This window comes from Rhinichthys klamathensis, unplaced genomic scaffold, assembly GCF_029890125.1.
Source record: "Rhinichthys klamathensis goyatoka isolate OS25496 unplaced genomic scaffold, OSU_Roscu_1.1 h1tg000412l_1, whole genome shotgun sequence".
Classification (NCBI taxonomy): Eukaryota; Metazoa; Chordata; class Actinopteri; order Cypriniformes; family Leuciscidae; genus Rhinichthys; species Rhinichthys klamathensis.
Genome location: NW_026606912.1, coordinates 1879969 through 1898238, shown reverse-complemented (window position 1 = coordinate 1898238; position 18270 = coordinate 1879969). Strand labels below are relative to the sequence as shown.

General features: G+C 37.0%; 1 protein-coding gene and 1 long non-coding RNA gene across 32 annotated transcripts in view; both read right to left on the bottom strand.

Moving 5' to 3' along the window:
* Positions 1-531: 531 nt before the first annotated feature.
* Positions 532-2356, bottom strand: LOC130070665 (uncharacterized). The gene is made up of 5 exons (XR_008803903.1): positions 2177-2356; positions 1995-2068; positions 1839-1892; positions 1123-1180; positions 532-1021 (listed from the first exon to the last, which is right to left on the bottom strand). It is a non-coding gene; the product is annotated as an uncharacterized LOC130070665 (long non-coding RNA).
* A 3587-nt stretch (positions 2357-5943) lies between these two features.
* ank3a (ankyrin 3a) overlaps positions 5944-18270 on the bottom strand; it is a 137840-nt gene continuing 125513 nt past the window's right edge. For 27 of the 31 annotated variants that reach the window (XM_056235063.1, XM_056235062.1, XM_056235054.1 and 24 more), the window contains 7 exons: positions 14626-15664; positions 13745-13925; positions 13371-13451; positions 12823-12906; positions 12371-12526; positions 9633-9719; positions 5944-8015 (listed from right to left, as the gene is read on the bottom strand). In XM_056235063.1, the coding sequence (XP_056091038.1) occupies positions 9657-9719; positions 12371-12526; positions 12823-12906; positions 13371-13451; positions 13745-13925; positions 14626-15664 (1604 nt within the window). In that variant the 3' untranslated portion in view covers positions 5944-8015; positions 9633-9656. The remainder of the gene's footprint in view (positions 8016-9632; positions 9720-12370; positions 12527-12822; positions 12907-13370; positions 13452-13744; positions 13926-14625; positions 15665-18270) is intronic. The other 4 variants (XM_056235080.1, XM_056235081.1, XM_056235069.1 and 1 more) reach the window with 3 other exon arrangements.

The window sequence follows — 18270 nt, the reverse complement described above, 5'->3', positions numbered from 1 at the left end:
GACCACCGTCGGTTCTCCGGCGGCAGTAGGAGCGTCAGAATGGCGACATCGCAAACACGTTGGACGGCGCACCGCCGGCGGCAGCCGCTTTTTAAAAGCGGCAGCCGCCTTCCTACCGCCTTCGTTAAGCGGCCGGCCCGCGGGCCAACCGCCGTTCCGCCGCGCTTTATATTGAAGGCCGTCCTTCCGCGGCCCGCCGGAGGCAAACGCTATTTTCGAGCGCTCTGCCGCCGCTTATTCTGGCTAGATATATATATATATATATATTTTATTTATAGCATGCAGTTTATCAAGAATAATGATTGCTCAAACCAGACAAATTTACAATTGGCATTTTTATTCCACGTTTCAAAGTACAGTAACTGTCATTTAAACAAGATGTTTCAGATCACTGAAACATAACAGAAAAATAAATAAATCAATATACTAACATGCAGGTTTCCAATTCAATTTTGGATTCAAAAGGCTGCAATTACAACACTTACAATAAGTTTTCATATAAAAAGGACAGCTCTAGGGTAACAAATTACCAGTAAACATTATGACAAGTAAAGAGGATATTTGATACCAAATAATGTGCAAGATACCAAATAAATAAAAGTATAACTACATTTACAAGCCATTTCTAACAATATGATAAGTGGTAGTAATTTATAGTAAAGCTCTGGAGTAGAATAGGCCATTATAACGGCAATGCTGACCTGTGGCACAAGGATTTACAAGCTTTATTTGAAAAAGAAAAAAAGAAAGTAATTTCCACAGTGAGTGAGTGTAGTCTGACACTTCTGACTTCTTTAGGGGTCTTGATTCTACTGACTGCAAGATAAAGAAAGGATTCCAGTTGTCAGTGATTCTGGGGTGTCAGTAGTCAGTCTAGTTTTAAGTGGTCGGCTGTGGGTCCCTCTCAGCTGTGCGGCGCCTTTTTCTGCCTTCACGGTCAGATGCTCCTTTCAGGTAACGCGCAACGTTAACCTGGACCGCCTCATCAGTGCATCCTGGGTTGCCGGGTCCTTCCGGATGGCTAATATAGAAAATACAGATCTGTCATTTAATTTGAATTGCATGAGGACAATAGGACATACACATCTAATTAAATTAAAAAAAAAAAAAAATCCAACTTACTTTGAACAATGGTCTTCAGGAACATGTCTCTAAAACATGCTTTATCCCCTACACCAAGCTGAAAATCCAAAAAAGTGTTACAAATTACATTTCTCTGAAGCTTCTCATAAATAAATAAAAAATGTGAAAGGCTAAGGATTCAGACTGTAATATATGCAGTATACAATCTTAAATTTTACTTTATATCTAGGTCTACTACATGTACAGGTAGCCCCAGTGGGAATTAAACCGACAGCCACAGGTGCTGTTTGCAAGTTGTACCTAATTGCTCAGTGCAAGCAAACGTCTTCAACATTGTTTGTTGAACTTGCTTCACCTGCTCTTGAAGTAAGATTTTACAATTTGTATTTTTATATGTAATATTGTAGTGTTTATTATAAATGATTTATCTGTGCACTTCATTATTCTTTTAAAATTCATGTAGCCTTATAATCTTTAATCAAATACGTTACCCTTCCCTCCCCCCTCGAAACGACTTCTCTTCCGGTCATGTGCTATGGCGCGAGGGCGTGGCAACTCCCCTCAAACCGTGCTATGAGCAGAGATGGAGAAGAGGAGCGCTAGAGTAAAACCCTGCCCTCCGTTCAATATACCGTTTCATTTTTAAATACGTCACAACACTGGAGAAAAGTCGTTTGTAACTTCCGGTTCATGCCGACTTCAAATAGAAGCAATAGTTTCCAAGACAAAAAAACTTCACAAATAACATCACTTACTTGTACTCAAACTCTTGGCTCTGTGAAGTGGAGTCTGGATTACTGGGGAGAAACCTGGTTGCGAGAAAGAGGAAACAGAAATTTGAAAATCTAACAAATGGTATAGTTTAGTGGCAGGATCACAAATCCAGCATAACAGCAATAGATTTTACATACCAGTTCAGCATTTTCCTGGTTTTCTGGAATCGATGCATCTTTCTAGAGTTTTTTTTCTTGAGACTTCCAAGATTCTAGAGTAGGGAATAATGAATGAAAGAGTCAGTTATCCACAATAAACAGAAAATAAATTACACAGATGAAATACAGGAAAATCAAATACACAAGTCAGACCCATTTACCTGCTCCCTTCATGAACTTAAAATGATGTTTCTCCCAGGTGCTGTGTGGAGGTGTGCAGAGGATGGCTAAATTGTTGCCTTCGTCTTTTTGCTGAGGTTAAATGGGGGCCAATGGCACATGCTCTCGCTGAGCCACTCTTGCGGAACCACTGCAAATGGCAGATCCTCCTCGTTGATAAACTGAACAATGTGAACCATCTAAAATAGAAGAACATTTTGCATAAATTATACTTTTTGATTAATTTCCAGGCAAAATCAATAACATTAAAATGCTCACCCCTTCAAAAAACGAGTCATTTTCACAAGTGGATCAACAGAAAACCATGTTCAGACAAACACAATCATATACATATACACACATATATACATATACACACATATATACATATATATATATATATATACACACACACATACATCGTTATTTTTGTAAGAAAACACCAAAAGTTAAACTTTCTAGATGTAAAGCTTTCTTTCTAGATGTAAAGCTTTGGCGATCTACTGTAGCTAGATACATTTCAACATGTCGAACATGCTTGAATTCAGTGAGTAAAAAAGGCGAAGCAGCATGTGTTAGCTAACACTGTAAGTTAAACTAGACTAGCAGCATGGTTGTCGAATCAAACAAAACATCATTATGTTTAGTTAGAAAACAACACAAGTTATACTGATCAGTCTTTCTTGTTGTAAAGATTTTGCTAACGTTACCATTCCCACGTGGGCGGGAGAATTGTCCTTCAGGATTTGGTTACTTAAGTTAGTTAATTATTCGACTGACCAATACTATCTTAAACCACATACTGTAGTACTCACACTTGCATAAACATACGTAAATATAGTTAAAAGAAGAAAAGAAAAAACTAACGCCAGGAAGAAACTAAGTAACGTTAGCCTAACTAACGTTAGCTATGTCAGAAACATGACGAAAACTTTGTAAACAAGGCTAACTTACTAGCTTGACTAGTAAGGCAAGAACATATTTGAAAAAGCTGAACTAAAAATGTAAAAAATGAACATAATATTGCGTTACACAAAAAGGAAAAATGTACTTACTTTAAAGATCGTAGTCAATGACTAGATAGGATATCCTCTCCAAATACTGAAATCGTGTGACGAGTGGCCACTGTTGTGTTGGTAAATCTGCTTCCGTTTTTTAGGTACTGCCCCTCTCGGCCGGTGGAGGTACTTCTTTGTTTGTGCTTTAATACTTTCTTAAACATTTGTACAGATTGCAAAACTCGCAATTGCAAATTAATCCCTTACCTGTAAAAGGTAAAATAAAAATAAAAAAATCGAGCTTGTAAAAAAATGAAAGACATAAACGAAATTTCCTGGGGTGACAGAGAGACAAAATATTTCTAAATATTTCACTTTATCTTTCAGGTCAAAACAGGGATTTTCATGTTTATTATAAATATTACCATGGTTGCAAATTAATAAAAAAAATCTAAAGCATACCCAAGCTTTTGGCCAAGTTGCAGATGTCTTTCACTGTTCACTGATTTCAGGCATTGGTGAAAAGTCTAACTTCATCCATTTATTCTGCTAAATTGTTCATACCATGAATGAAATATTTATTTTAAAACCTAATCAGAATCAGAAAGATATTTATTGCCAAGTAAGTTTTACAAAAGGAATTCTTTTTGGACTATTTGTGCATCTCAATTGTGCATAAATCAAAGAAATGTAAAGAATTGTCACCTTAAGTGAATAAAATAATTCTATATATTTTACATAGGCCTATCACTGAATCGCTTCAGAGTTTCAACGTAATTTAAATGTATTTTCCTAAACCTTATCATGGAATCAGACTGAGTCAAATCTGTTATAAACCCTATGACTTTGGAGCAACAACAATAACAAAATTTGATATAATTCACATAATAATTATAATCGCTTTAAATGTGAAAGTTAAAATGCTGTCAGTTCCACTCATGCCAATGACATGGCTGGTCGATTTCAATGCGGCTTGCCGCCAGCCGGCCGCGGTTCATTTAGACGGCGGCAACCGCCAGAGAGAATGAAGTCGGCGGCCCGGCGGCTGTTCGCCGGCGGCATCTCGCAAGAAATGGGAGTGACGTATTCGGCGGCAAACGTTTCATCTCCGCCAGCGGGGCGCACCTATAGCCGACAGTTTGGGGCCGGCGGCAAAAAGAAGCCGTGCCGATATTTTTTGCTATCTGGGACATTGGGTTACATCATTACGCCATATCATATGGCAATAAGCAGTCTTCTTGTGTATCGTGAGTGCATCTTTGAATCATTCACTCCACCGTTTCGTTAAACACTGGCTCTTTTACGACCTAAACAAGTCCCCACTACCCCCTTTAAAAATATGCATGTGCACACAGCTTCTAGAACGATTATTTGATCATCTTCTTCATAAATGACATTGACAACACAATTCTCATTGTTTTCCTCCATTTTCTTAACTGATGGGCATGACTTATTTAAATGCACAAATCACACCACAATAGCCTTAATACATTTGAATAAAAAGTCCTTACTTTTATGGTCTTTAATTATTTAGAAGATTTACATGTTCAGTTACAGCTAAATGTTTACATTGTATTTTTATGATGCTCTTACTTTATGCACTTACATTTCTATATATCCTGATGCTTTTTGTTTTGCTTTATATATAGCCCACATCTGTATTTGTTAATTTGTGAAAGTGTTTTTATTGGTGTCTCCACTGTATGGTGTAAAGTTATGTAAAAATCTGTTATAGTGGCCCAGAAAAATACACTGACACTTAAAAATAAATGTCATTGCTGTATAATATAAAACAGAACAACAGTTATGCATATAGAAGCACAACACTTATAAGCAAAACATTTCACACTAATAATTTTAACTATAAAAACAAAACTATTTTGTGACACTTTCTGGTTGTCAAACACATAGTAGTCATGTAACCAGTTAACAGGTTGAACTACACATGTGACCTAGCTTTAGCTTAGCTTTATTTCTTTGTAATTTAAATTCTACTTGTTTTGATATTTTGTTATCAAATGCAATAAAGTGACATTCATTAATAAGTGTTCAAATACACCAAGTCACAGCTTGTTCTGCACTGTGGCGCCTGGTAACACTATTTTCTACTACCACACAGGAGAGAAAAAAACAAACCAATAAACTTATTTGACTTTGACTTACCATGTCAGTCTTCAATATACTAGTTCACCCTTAGGGATGTAATATTTCTATAGAGTGGAAAGGTGTGATCATTACCAATTGTACTGTGTTATTAGACAGGGGCCAAAGCATGTTTAGTTAAATTAGATTTTGTGACAAAATGTTAGTTGATACATCATGACTGTTTTGCTCTGCAAGCTGTTTTCATGGTTCTGATTTCAGTAATGATATACTGTATGGAGCAAAGTTTAAAGAGAAGTTAGCATCTGTTTGAGGTACAACATGAGAAATTCAAAACCTTGTTTCACACATTTCCAAGGACAGCGGCCTACTTCATTCTAGAAAGAAAGATTGTATGTAGCCCACAAAAAAGAAAACTAATCACATAGTCATCAGGGCATATACTCTGTCAAAACTACAGATATGAATCCAGTTATATTTAGTTACATAAAGAGTGTATCATATCTCTGCAGACATATTCAAATATGAGGATAATTAATCATAATGTCATGACTTATGTACATAGATACACATTACATGCATAATAATACATTCAACTATGATGTGGTGCACAAAATACATAGATTGAAAACGATTGTCAAATAACTGTAAATAAAAAAAGAATGCAGTAGGTTTGTAAAATCAAAGCGTTTATTTTTAAATCAGATTTTTGTAAGACATTTGAAACATTATGGTGGCATCATAGCTGCTAGTTTCTAAAAGAGAAGACCTCTAATAACCAAAGTGCTATTATAGTTACATTTAAATGGCTTCACTCGTTGTAAGAATTGTACATCAAAAATGTTGCTTAGGTGAAAACATATTATATTAAACAAAATCAACCATTGGACCATGCCAGGCCCCTCCCACAGTTTGATTGACATGTAACAGGGAAGCAGAACCACACCCCATCATGACCTAGTTTCCTTATAAAGTCTTTCAGATCTCATTGCCATAGCCAAGTTCAGCACACTTAAGGATATTTCACACCATACACACCACAAGCTAAAAAGACTTGAGCTCTATTGGAGGAAAACAAAACAAACAAACAAACAAACAAACGAAAAGTAATATCTAAAGAAAAATTCGATATTATTAAAACCGATGCAGAACACTGCAACACATTGACTCTCTGGTCTAAAATATATCACACAATTTCAAAATTGGAAAAGATTTCTTGTAATACTTTAAATTATAATGACCATCCAGTGTGTGTCATTTGTAATACATAAGCTATTAAATCTACAAGTAATAAAGGTCTAAAGACTTCCCATACATGTAAGGGTGACTCAGATGAAAAAGTTAAATATTCACCTAACCTGAAACAAATTGCCAAAATCTTACTTCAAATCCTCAGCAATCAAAATGAAAAGAAAAAAATGAAGACATTCCTATCATGATTACAAACAGCCTTAAGACAAAGAGAGACCTCTACATTGTACAGCCAATACACATGATACAGTGATAGTTGAACAGAGATGCTGATAACTAGCATATACATTCTGAACACCTCATACTTGCAGTGCTCAGGCTAATATCAGCAGACACTCTCTTCCATACAAATGATAACGGACACTACACTGAACTCCTAAGGAAGCAATCTGTTTAGAGCTTTTCACACTTAACCGTTTCTACACGATGGACACCTGTAGGGTGACATTTTGGAATATAAAAGTCGAGTTGTATGTGTACACAAGAAAAAGTCTTTTCTTATTTGTCTTTTTAAATACAGTGTTTTGCAAACTTAGAAAAAAGGTTCTTAAAATAAGGTGAACTGCATGCATCAAAATATTAGTCCTCTGTATGACTTCACAGAATTTGATAAATTCCCATTTTGGGAATAGTTGAAATTCGCAGAGGATTTTAAGGAAATGTCCCCTGAAAACCGAACCAACTTTTCTCATATACAAACATACCTGCTATAATAATTAATTATACAAGAGCATGTGAAGTTTCACTGTCTTTAAAATGTCGAAAGCACTTATAAAGTGTATGTTTGCGGTGCTCTCGCCAAAACCTAACTACTAAATTTTATTTTATTTTTACATAATGTGATTTATGTACAGAAAAGTCAACCACATAATTTATTTTGTTTTATAAATTAACAAAAAAATTAAAACACAGGGATCCTCCTCCTGATGTCATGGGTCCACGGTAACGTGTAAGGCGAATGTAAGGTGTGGTTCAACAGCATCTATTGTTTTTTTCCCCTAAAACACGAAAAAGAGCTTTTGTGCCATCTTTGGTCACAGGGAAATTTGTGTGAGTTTACGGTTTGAAGTTTAAGGGGTATTTTGAATATACCCCTTCACTTATGCATCTGATATTCATGGCACACAAAACAGTTTCTGATTTCCTGATGGTCCAGGTCAGCATAGGTATTAACCAGCAAGAAAAATGAAGTGGTATCTCGTAGGTCCCCCAGAAACAGGAAGTAGAATTATATAGGACCCAACAGAGAGAGGAAGTAGAATTCGCCAGGACCCATCTCAGGAAGTAGAATTGATCAAGACCCCCTTGGAACAGGAAGTGTGTCAGCAGTGATGCATGCTCATGCGCAAGCGAATAGGCCAAAGTTCTGTCTCTCTGAAGACCATGCGTTTCAGAGTGGAAGCCATAGACGGTTTTTCAGGCCAAATGTCCCTTTTCATCTTTTGTGGCCCTGCCGCTCAGGAAACAGATCAAACATATACCTGCAAGCCTTGAGAGACACAAAACAGACCATAAAAGAATAAAAGTAATTGTTATCTAAAAAATGTACCTCTAATTGTAATGTAACAGTTATATGGGGAATGATTTGACATACAGAACCATTCAAAAGTTTAGGGTTACTAAGATTTTTCATGTTTTTGAAAAGAAGTCTCATGCTCACCAAGGCTGTACTTGTTTCATCAAAACTTGTTAAAACAGTAATATTATGAGTCAATAGCTGTTTTCTATTTTAATATATTTTCAAATGTAATTTATTCCTGTGATGCAAAGTTGAATTTTCAGCAGCTATTACTCCAGTCATCAGTGTCACATGATCCTTCAGAAAAAAATACCTTACAGACCCCAAACCTTTGAACAGTAGTACCAGGGGCAGACTTAACCAATAAGCAAGGTAAGCGGGTGCTTAGGGCCCCAGGGAATCATCTGATTTGGCGAAACATATTTGGCAAACGCTCAAGTGCAAGTTTCTATTTACAATGTGTTTTTGCAGAGTTGCGCAATGTAGCCAATCACAGACATATCTGTTGATTTCTGTACGCAATGACAAATGAGAGGTGTTTAAGTTAGTCAGAATCCACTCACCACTCAAAACGGCAGTTTTTGTTCAGTGCTGAGTTCTAAACGCTCTTGAATTCTCTCATTATAATAAACAAAGTATAGACATGAGGTCAATAAAGAGATTTAGAATGCAGAGAGCTTCATTGATTATAACGGAACTTAGTGAGATTGCGATGAACTGAAATGAGTGACAGACATTTAATGATTCTAAGGGGTGGGCTCTTTACGTGCTTTCTTGGCTATATATAAACAAAATTATTAAATGTTTAGTTTCAAATTATTAAAGTGTGTTAGTAATTAAAATGATTTAATTTACAACTAAAGAAAAGAATAATATATTGTGTTGGGTATAGCCCACTATACACTATTCGTGCATGTGACAATCTGATGGTCTCACAACAGAGATACTCACCTCAGAGAAAAAAGTATGCTTTTGAGGTTTATAGGCCTTGTGTTTCGTGCCATGATTTTATTTGTCTTGATTTCTCAAAATGTGCTTTTCCTGTGTGCGCGGCCGCGAACTGCTGTGCACTTGCATGAATGTACACATATTTTCGCTTAATAATACATTACATTTTCGGTTTTTGTTTCACCAAACCCTACCATATGCCTTTAGAACACTTGGAATTCAGAGTGAGTTGCATGGGATTATTGTTTGAAAACCTTTTTTTTTTTAAGATTGTAGAAGGCCACATACACTGCTTTTAAATGGACAAGTGCAAGTATGATTTTTTTTGTGTGTAATTTATTCTTTTGTAATCCAAAAAATAAGGTAATATGGCTTTAGAACAACATCAGGTTGACTAATTAATTGCTGAATTTTCACAATCCCAAAGACAAGTTATGAAGGGGTAAATAAACTCCAAACTCTGAGACAGCAAATAAGGGTTACAAAGTAAAAGAACACACACTTGCTGGTGTGTTGGGGCCCCATACCTGAATGGGCCCCACATCACTAAGTCCACCCCTGAGTAGTACATGAGGCACAGAGAATAATTAATAATATAAATAAAAACAATGATAAACAGAGCTATTTGAAGTGCTGTACCTGCCTATAGTGGTGAAGTCACATCTAAGAATGATGTTTTCTCTCTGAACGCTTTTCTTCCTTCTTCTTCGCCTTGGAAACGTCTCCCTGTTTACACATAAACAGAGAGAACAATCTGTATCAAAGAGATGGATAATTACTTCAACAAATCTTTTAGGAATATCTTTAAGGTTCAGAAATCTTTAAAGTTCAGAATCAATACAATCACCCTGAAAATAGCCAGACACCATCATTTGATAACAGTCTATCAGTAACAATTAACAGGAAGTTAATATGAAATAGATCGGTTCAGTTCATGTTATGTGTTCCTGTAGGAAAGGCATAGTGAATAGAGCTGTAAGGAAGGGAAAAAAGGTTAAAAGGAAAGGAAAAGAAAGCCAAGACAAGTTGAAGGTTAGAAGAGATATAGCTAAAGAAACATTTTCATCAGTTTCGGTATGATCAGGAAAAAAAATAACGTAATAAAAAAAATCTCAATAAACCCACACACAAATTCACAGCAAATACTTTTGGTTAATACTTCTGGTCTTCAGTCTGTGTGGATATAATGAGGATTTCTGGTATCCAAAACTGTCTACTAAGCCAGTATCATACCAAAAACCTCATGTGCATTCATTATTGTTTTATTATTACAGCACATACACAACTATTCAAAAGTTTTGGGTCAGTAAGTTTTTTCTTTTCTTTGAAAGAAATACATTTTTAATACTGTTATTCTGCAAGGATTCATTAAATTGATCAAGAGTGACAGTAAAGACATTTATAATGTAAAAAATAAAATAAAAAATCTAATAAATGCTATTCTTTTGGACTTATTATTACTACTTACTAATTTCTTTGTTTTGAACTTACTAATCCTGAAAACATGTATCACGGTTTCCACAAAAATTTTATGCATTTAACTGTTTTCAACATTGATAATAACAATAATAAATGTTTCTTCAGCATCAAATCAGCATATTAGAATGATTTCTGAAGGATCATGTGACACTGAAGACTAGAAATGATGCTGAAAATTCAGCTTTGCATCACAATAATAAATTACATTTTAATATATATGAAAAAAAAAAGAAGTTATTTTTAAATTATAATAATATTTCACAATATTAGTATTTTTACTGTAAATTCAACCTTGGTGAGCATAAGAGACTTATCAAAAACATTTTAAAAAACCTTACTGACCCCACACTTTTGAAGTGTATGAAATGCTTCTTGAGTAGTTTTCTTCACTGTGTTAATGAATTTCATGAAATAGGGCATATAGTCATGTGAAAAAGAAAGTACACCCTCTTTGAATTTTTGGTTTTACGTATCAGGACAAAATAAAAAAAATCATCTGGTCGTTAGCAGCTCTTACAAATGGGTAAATACAGCCTCAGATGAACAACAACACATGACATGATATTACACTGTGTCATGGAGAAGCAAAATGGAGAAGCCATGTGTGGAAAAACGAAGTACACCCTATGATTTAATAGCTTGTAGAGCCACCTTTAGCAGCAATAACTTGGAAGAAATCTGTATGACTGTATGACTTTTTCAGTCTCTCATCGTTGTGGAGGACTTTGGCCCACTCTTCTTTACAACATTGCTTCAATTCATGGAGGTGGGCATTTGTTTATGCACAGCTCTCTTAAGATCCTGCCACAGAAATTGAATTGAATTGAAGACTGGACTTTGACTGGGCCAGTGCAACACCTTGATTCTTTTCCTTTTCATTCTGTTGTAGATTTGCAGGTGTTCTTGGGATTATTGTACTGTTGCATTGCCTAATTTCGGCCAAGCTTAAGCTGTCGGACAGATTCTAGATTCAGACTCTAGAATACTTTGGTATACACAGGAGTTCATGGTCGACTCAATGACTGCAAGGTGCCCAGGTCCTGTGGGTGCAAAACAAGCCCAAATCATCACCCCTCCATCATCGTGATGACAGTTGGTATGAGGTGTTTGTGCTGGTATGCTGGTTTTCACCAAACGTGATGCTGTGCATTATGGCCAAGCATCTTCACTTTGGTCTCATTTGTCCAAAGGACATTGTTCCAGAAGTCTTGTGGTTTGTTCAGATGCAACTTGCCGTGCTGCCATGTTCTTTCTAGAGAGAAGTGGCTTTCTCCTGGCAATCCTTCCAACCATGCCATACTTGTCCCGTTTTTTCTAATTGCACTGCCATGAACTTTAACATTTAACATGCAAACTGAGGCCTGTAGAGTCTGAGATTTCTGTAAACATTGCACGGTCTGACCTTGGGGTGAATTTGCCGGGACGTCCACCCCTGGGAAGATTGGCAACTGTCTTAAATGTTCTCCACTTGTTAATAATCTTCCTCGCTGTAGAATGATGGACTTAAAATGGTCTGGAAATGGCTTTATAACCCTTCCCAGATTGATGGCAGCAACAATTTCTTTTTTAAGATCATTGCTGATGTCTTTCCTCCTTGGCATTGTGTTAACACACACCTGAATGCTCTAGACCAGACGCTAATTATGTCCTGATACGTAAAAACAGAAAAGTGGGTGTACTTTCTTTTTCACATGACTGTATCTCTTTTAAAAATTAGACAGTATTGTTAACTTACATCAAAGATATGAACCATGATATTAGGGAGTGGGACATTATCATGCTGAGCTTTTTATTGGCTAAAAAATTTGATCCATTTTCCCAAAAGAGATTTTAAATGTATCATAATATCAATATGCAAGTATCCGGAAAGAGAAAAACTCCACACAGACTGTGCAAACCTCAGCATGTGCAGCGAGGTGGGTGTGGATGTCAGGGACCAGGGGGGCATGGCTCTTCCCCAGAGTGGCAGGCTCTCCCTGTGACCCCATGCCACTCCCCAAGCCCTGGTTTTCAGGAGTGGGAGTGTCCACACGGCAAATCACCTTTCGAATGACCTATGGATGGGTATTAAAGGTCAGAGGTCATCATGAATACTTGGCATGGAAAAATAAAAGAATGTGAGGAAAAACAGGAAAGGATCGGTTAAGGTTATAGAGGAGTGAGCTGCAAGAAAAATGTATTATGTATGTCTTTTAGTATTTCATCTTTGTCTCGCTGCCTCTAAATCAGCTCTGAGGAGGTAAAGCTAAAAAACTACAAGCAACCTAAGGGAGTAAAATATGCTGCTAAATTAGAAATGGATAAGAAAGTAGGAGAAAAAATAAACAAAAAAAGGGAACAATGGAGATACTTTTCTGGTGATGATGTTTCCATCTTCATCAATAAACTGCTCCTCTGAAACTGACTCGCCAGGAATGTTCCGCGCCTCCTCTCCCTAAAGCAAGACAGCGCTTAATTCAATATGCAGACACATATCCAGGACACCTTCAAAAGCGGCACACCACACCTACAAGTATGTTTCCACACACCCAGAGCAATATGACCCTGCAAGCAAAGCTGGAACTTCAAATATGAGCCAACAAACCTTCATGCCCAGCATCACCACCAAAATCACACAAAGCATTCACAGAAACACACTCTTGTATGTGCATATATCACGTGTATATATCACACAAGCAAAAAGATGTAAACCCAAACCAAGCACCTGTAAGCACAAAGAAAAAGCAAACAACACACAGCAAGAATCAAGTGATGTAAGAATAAACATGCGATCAAAGATCAGATTACACTGAGTTTCTAACTGGACGAATCAGATTCACTCCACCAGCTACACCGAAATCAGACTCTGACCAAAATCGAATCTTAAACTGACCGTCCGGCAGTTTAGCAGGTGGATACCTTAAGAATGAGATGTCTACGAAACACTTTGGTGGTGATGGTACGCTCTTCATCCAGCCCAGTCTCTGTTGATGAGCGCTGCTAATGGATGCATATAAAATACATCTTAATATGTGCTGTATTTGTGTGATTTCAGTTCTCTCATTTAATTAGTCTAAAAAGTCATCCGTGTATTCTTTTTTCTGGTGCAAATACATGTACGTATTAGGATGTGAAGGATTTCACACATTCATTTAACATGAATTTGTATCTCATTCCACTGTAACAAAGTTAAGAGAGTCAGTTCATAACAGTTATCACAGCTGAGGCAAAGGGAGCAGCAGAGTCTTAAACTGTCTCTAGCAGCATTATCAGCTATTATATGATTATCTCACCTGGACTTTGTGCTCAGCGATCAGAGCTCCTTCTTGCTTGCCCGCCCCTGTCTTCACACCACTGGCTGTTTCCTGAGACACTGAGCTGCGGGGCATGGCATTGGAGTGCTCACCATTTTGTCGAGGTTTGCCTGAATCACCTCTGGATGATGATGTCATGGAGTCACTGGAGTTTTCCTGACTGCAAGTCAAGAGGGTTGAAATGTAAAAATGTTAGGAACAAATAACTTGAAATGATACTGGGTAAGAATTAATTAAAAACAAAACCAGAGTTTCCACTGCGTCATCCATCAAGATGGATTGACAAGTTCGCTACACGAGACTATAACAGACGTTGGGACAGAATTCTTGTAATGCACAGAGAAAAGCAATTACACAACATTTTATGATGAAAAGGCGCTCTTTGGTTTTTAACTGTTATAACTAGTGTGCTCACTCACAGAATCAGACACTGCTGCATTTTACACAACACATTTCCCATTATGAATTATGATGCCGCTTAGTTCATTACTCCGTAGGGTTGGATTGCTTTCTCACCTCAACCGAACCACCCCAGAGTTCATTTTCAATCGGGCCGAGACCACCTCGTTCAGGCGATCTCGGAGCGATTGTTTTGGTGGAGATCTGAGCGCAATTGCTTCAAATATGCTTAAACAAACCGAACTTGGGGAGAAAACACACCAGGTTCTGAAACAAACGCTCCAAACAAGCCAGGTGTGGAAACACCCTTAGTCTCAATAGATGGCCTTTTCGGAAAAGTTACGGTATGATTTTCAAAGTACTTCAAACACACTCAAAGTTTCAAATTTGATTTCTCAAGATATAATCCCTTTAAATGTGGGTTTATGTAAGCATAATAGTAACTGTGTAAAGTGAAGTACCTGTTGTCCTGTCTGTCCATGTAGTCTGACCCATGGCTCCGCCCTGAAGTGGGCGGCTCCGCATTAACGTTCGATGTCTCAGTGAGCCAGCCTGTGGAGAGCGAGCACATCTCAGACTCAATTTGTTCAACACCTCTCACTACCTCTCTCACTTTCTCCTTAGTCATCTCCTCATTCACTTCCCTCTCCCTCTCTCTGACGTGGCCTCCTGACACCTCCAATCGCTCCTGTCTCTTTTCGGCTTCCTCCTCCTCTTCTTCTCCTGAGCCAGATTCCCTCAGGACCTCTGCCCAGGGTCGCAAAGGGGACGAATCATGATCTTTGACCTCTTTCAGGGTCACTCTCTCCTGTCCCTTCATGTTAACATTTGGTTCTTCTAATGGTGATGGTAATAATGGTGATGAGGGACTCTTACACTCTTCTTTTCCCTTGTATGTTAGGTCAGTCTGTTCCACCGTAGGGGATGATTTCTGTTGGAAGTGAAAAGACTCTTTTTTCTCATTTCCTTCTCTCTGTTCCCTTTGTTGAGATTCCTGGTTCCCCTGAATATTGTGGTCCTGTTCGATCAGAGAGGGTTGGTCTGTTTTTGGGACAGACTGAAGTGGTACAGAGCAAACCGAGGGGTTTAGAGGGGGTTCATTATGGTCTAGTGGAGAAAACTCAGGGATAATGTGTGAGTCAGGGTCACATGTGACATCTGCAGGTTGTGTTGTGCATTTGGGGTTGTCGGGAGGGAGCTGAGAGTGTGTATGAGGAGCAGGGGAGAGTATGTGTGTGTAAATTTCTGCAGATATTTCAGAGAGAGTGTGAGGCTGGTTTACAGGTTTGGACAGGGGCAGGTCACAGGGTCTGGATGGGGTGATCCTGACAGACTCGTCCTCATTGTCCTGCACTAGCCCCCAGGAGGGGCAATAAGGGGGAGGATCAAAGGGCAGATCTAAGATTGCTTCGAGATCATCAGAACTAGAGGGGCAGATAGGGGGTGTGGTGGGGTAGGGGTTGGTAGTTGACTGCAGTTGAGCCAGGATGTTGTGGAAACCTGGGTGAGATGATACACAGATGGATGGACATGACAGGACACAATTACGATCACACAAGCACACACACACACACACACACACACACACACACACACACACACACACACACACACACATAAAGGAGAAGTATACCAAAAATTATTTTCTGATTATTTCCTCAACCTCATGTTGTTTTGAAACTCTATTCTGTTCACTTTAAAAAAAAAAAAAAATTATAATCTTTGTACAAATGTTCTATTTTCATACGATGATGGATTGAAACAACACGAGGAGGAGTAAATATTGACAATTTAGATTTTTTGGTGAACTATTAATTTAAATGTAGACAGACAACCACCTAAGCCCAACTTGAACAGAAAATGCAGTTTTAGACAGAATTTCCCAGAGCTTCAGCAGACACACAGGCCAACAAACACACAGTTAATACACAATGACAATGAAACTGATTCAGATTTCCAAAAACAGAGGACTTGTGATTGCATATACACTACCATTCAAAAGTCTCTTTTTGATCTCTTTGATTAATACTTTTGTTCACCAAGGGTGCATTAAATTGATCAAAAGTGATGTAAAGTTATTTATAATAATACAAAATATTTATATTTCAAATAAATGCTGTTCTTTTAAACTTTCTATTCATCAAAGAACAGTTTCTACAAAAATATTATCTGTGTTAATGGTTTCCACAAAAATAAACTGTTTACAACATTGATAACAATAAGAAATGTTTGAGGAGCAAATCAGCATATTAGAATGATTTTTGAAGGATCATGTGATACTAAAGACTGGATAAATGATGCAGAAAAATAATCTTTGCCATCACAGGAATAAATTACATTTTAAAATATATTCAAATAGAAAACAGTTATTTTAAATTCTAATGATATTTCACAATATTACAGTTTTACTGTATTTTTGACCAAATGCATGCAGCCTTGGAGAGCATAAGATACTTTTGAACGGTATATATGTGTATATGTACGTGTGATCTCCCCATAGTAAAAGAGCTGTGTGTGTTCATGTTTAACTTTGGCTTTAAAAAAGTACAGCATTAGAGTTAGGATTAATAAAAAGTGGGTGTTATTTGTGTTATTTGGACACCATTACATATGCTGCATAACTGCAAAGAAGCATAGTCTTAATTTCATAAGCCAAGTTTCCATCCAGTTTTTGCGCTATCAAAAAAGTGAATATGCGTAAAAAAAAAAGTTAGCTAAATTAGTCTCCAGTCTGTTTCCAAAAAAATGGTGTGCGTAATGATGTCATCCCTAAAAAGATAAGTTTTGCTGTATCGCTAAAAAAACTGCCCTGAGCTGTTCCCATATATAATTTCACATATATCGCAAATTATATTGTCTTCCGCATCCCAAATATTTGTAAAATGTAGAAAGTAATGAGACAACTGATATTCGTCATTTTACTACTTAACATTTTTACAAATAATAGGCCATTATTAGTATTAGGAAACTATTATTATGAAATAGCTTATCAGAAGACAACGGTGATGTGGACAGGACTTCATGTAACTGCCTTTGTGTGAAAAAAAACATGGGTTTGGACACATGGCAGTTCATTTGTCCTGTATGCAAAGTTTTAGACTCCATAAAAAAGATTGGTACAGTGAAATGTTCAGTATTTGCATTTGTCATGTAGCCTAGGACAGCTTCTGACCATAAAATTAAAACAGACTTACGATTTTATTAAAAGTTTTATTTAGTCAGATACAAAAGTAACGTTATTTGTGTATTTATTTACCTTTCTCTTTATCAGCACTGGAAACTCCAACAGCCTTCCTTAATTTGACAGACGTCCCATTTTTATTTTTGACAAGCTGCATAGATTTTCAAGATGCAATTGCCTATTTTCCTCATCTATTTGAAACTAAATTGTATTATGTTATTAAATAATTGGCTATACATATTAAAAAAATTTTTTTTAACAAGTGTCACTTCATTTTGTACTTTATTATATAGACTATTTAGAACTATTTGATCATCAAGAAATATTCAGAAATTTTCTAAGTAACTTTTAATAGGCTGTTATTTTTAAAAATGTGAGAAACAACTGTCTATTTTGAAATTACACACTGCAATTAGCTATCACATAGAGGTAGGGGGAAAATCGATTTACATATTAATCGTGATTCTATCTACTACCAAATGGAATCAATTCACAAATTTCAAAAATCTTTTTTAAAAATTTTTTTTAGGTTTGTTAATATCGTGATGTTGCCGGAACAAAGGTCGCGGGAGTCAACTTTGAGAGCAGTGCATCACCTGTTTAGAGTGTGCACAGGCTTGCAACCGGGGAAGCATTATAAATTAAGCTTACCTGACAACAACAATCCCTATATCAATATCTTAACAAATAGAAAATAGCCTTAAATAATGTATAGTTACCTGCACAGCTTATCTTGCGATCTTGCAGACTCACGTGTACATGTACTTTTTACACACGAGAAACGCGTTCAACATGGACGCAAGCAGTTGTAACGAACAATACCAGCTTGTAAAAAGCGAATGAACATATTCTGTATCTGAGGTTAAATCACTAAATATTGACAATGCCACAGCACGCATTATACTTTCTAACTCCAAATGACCGG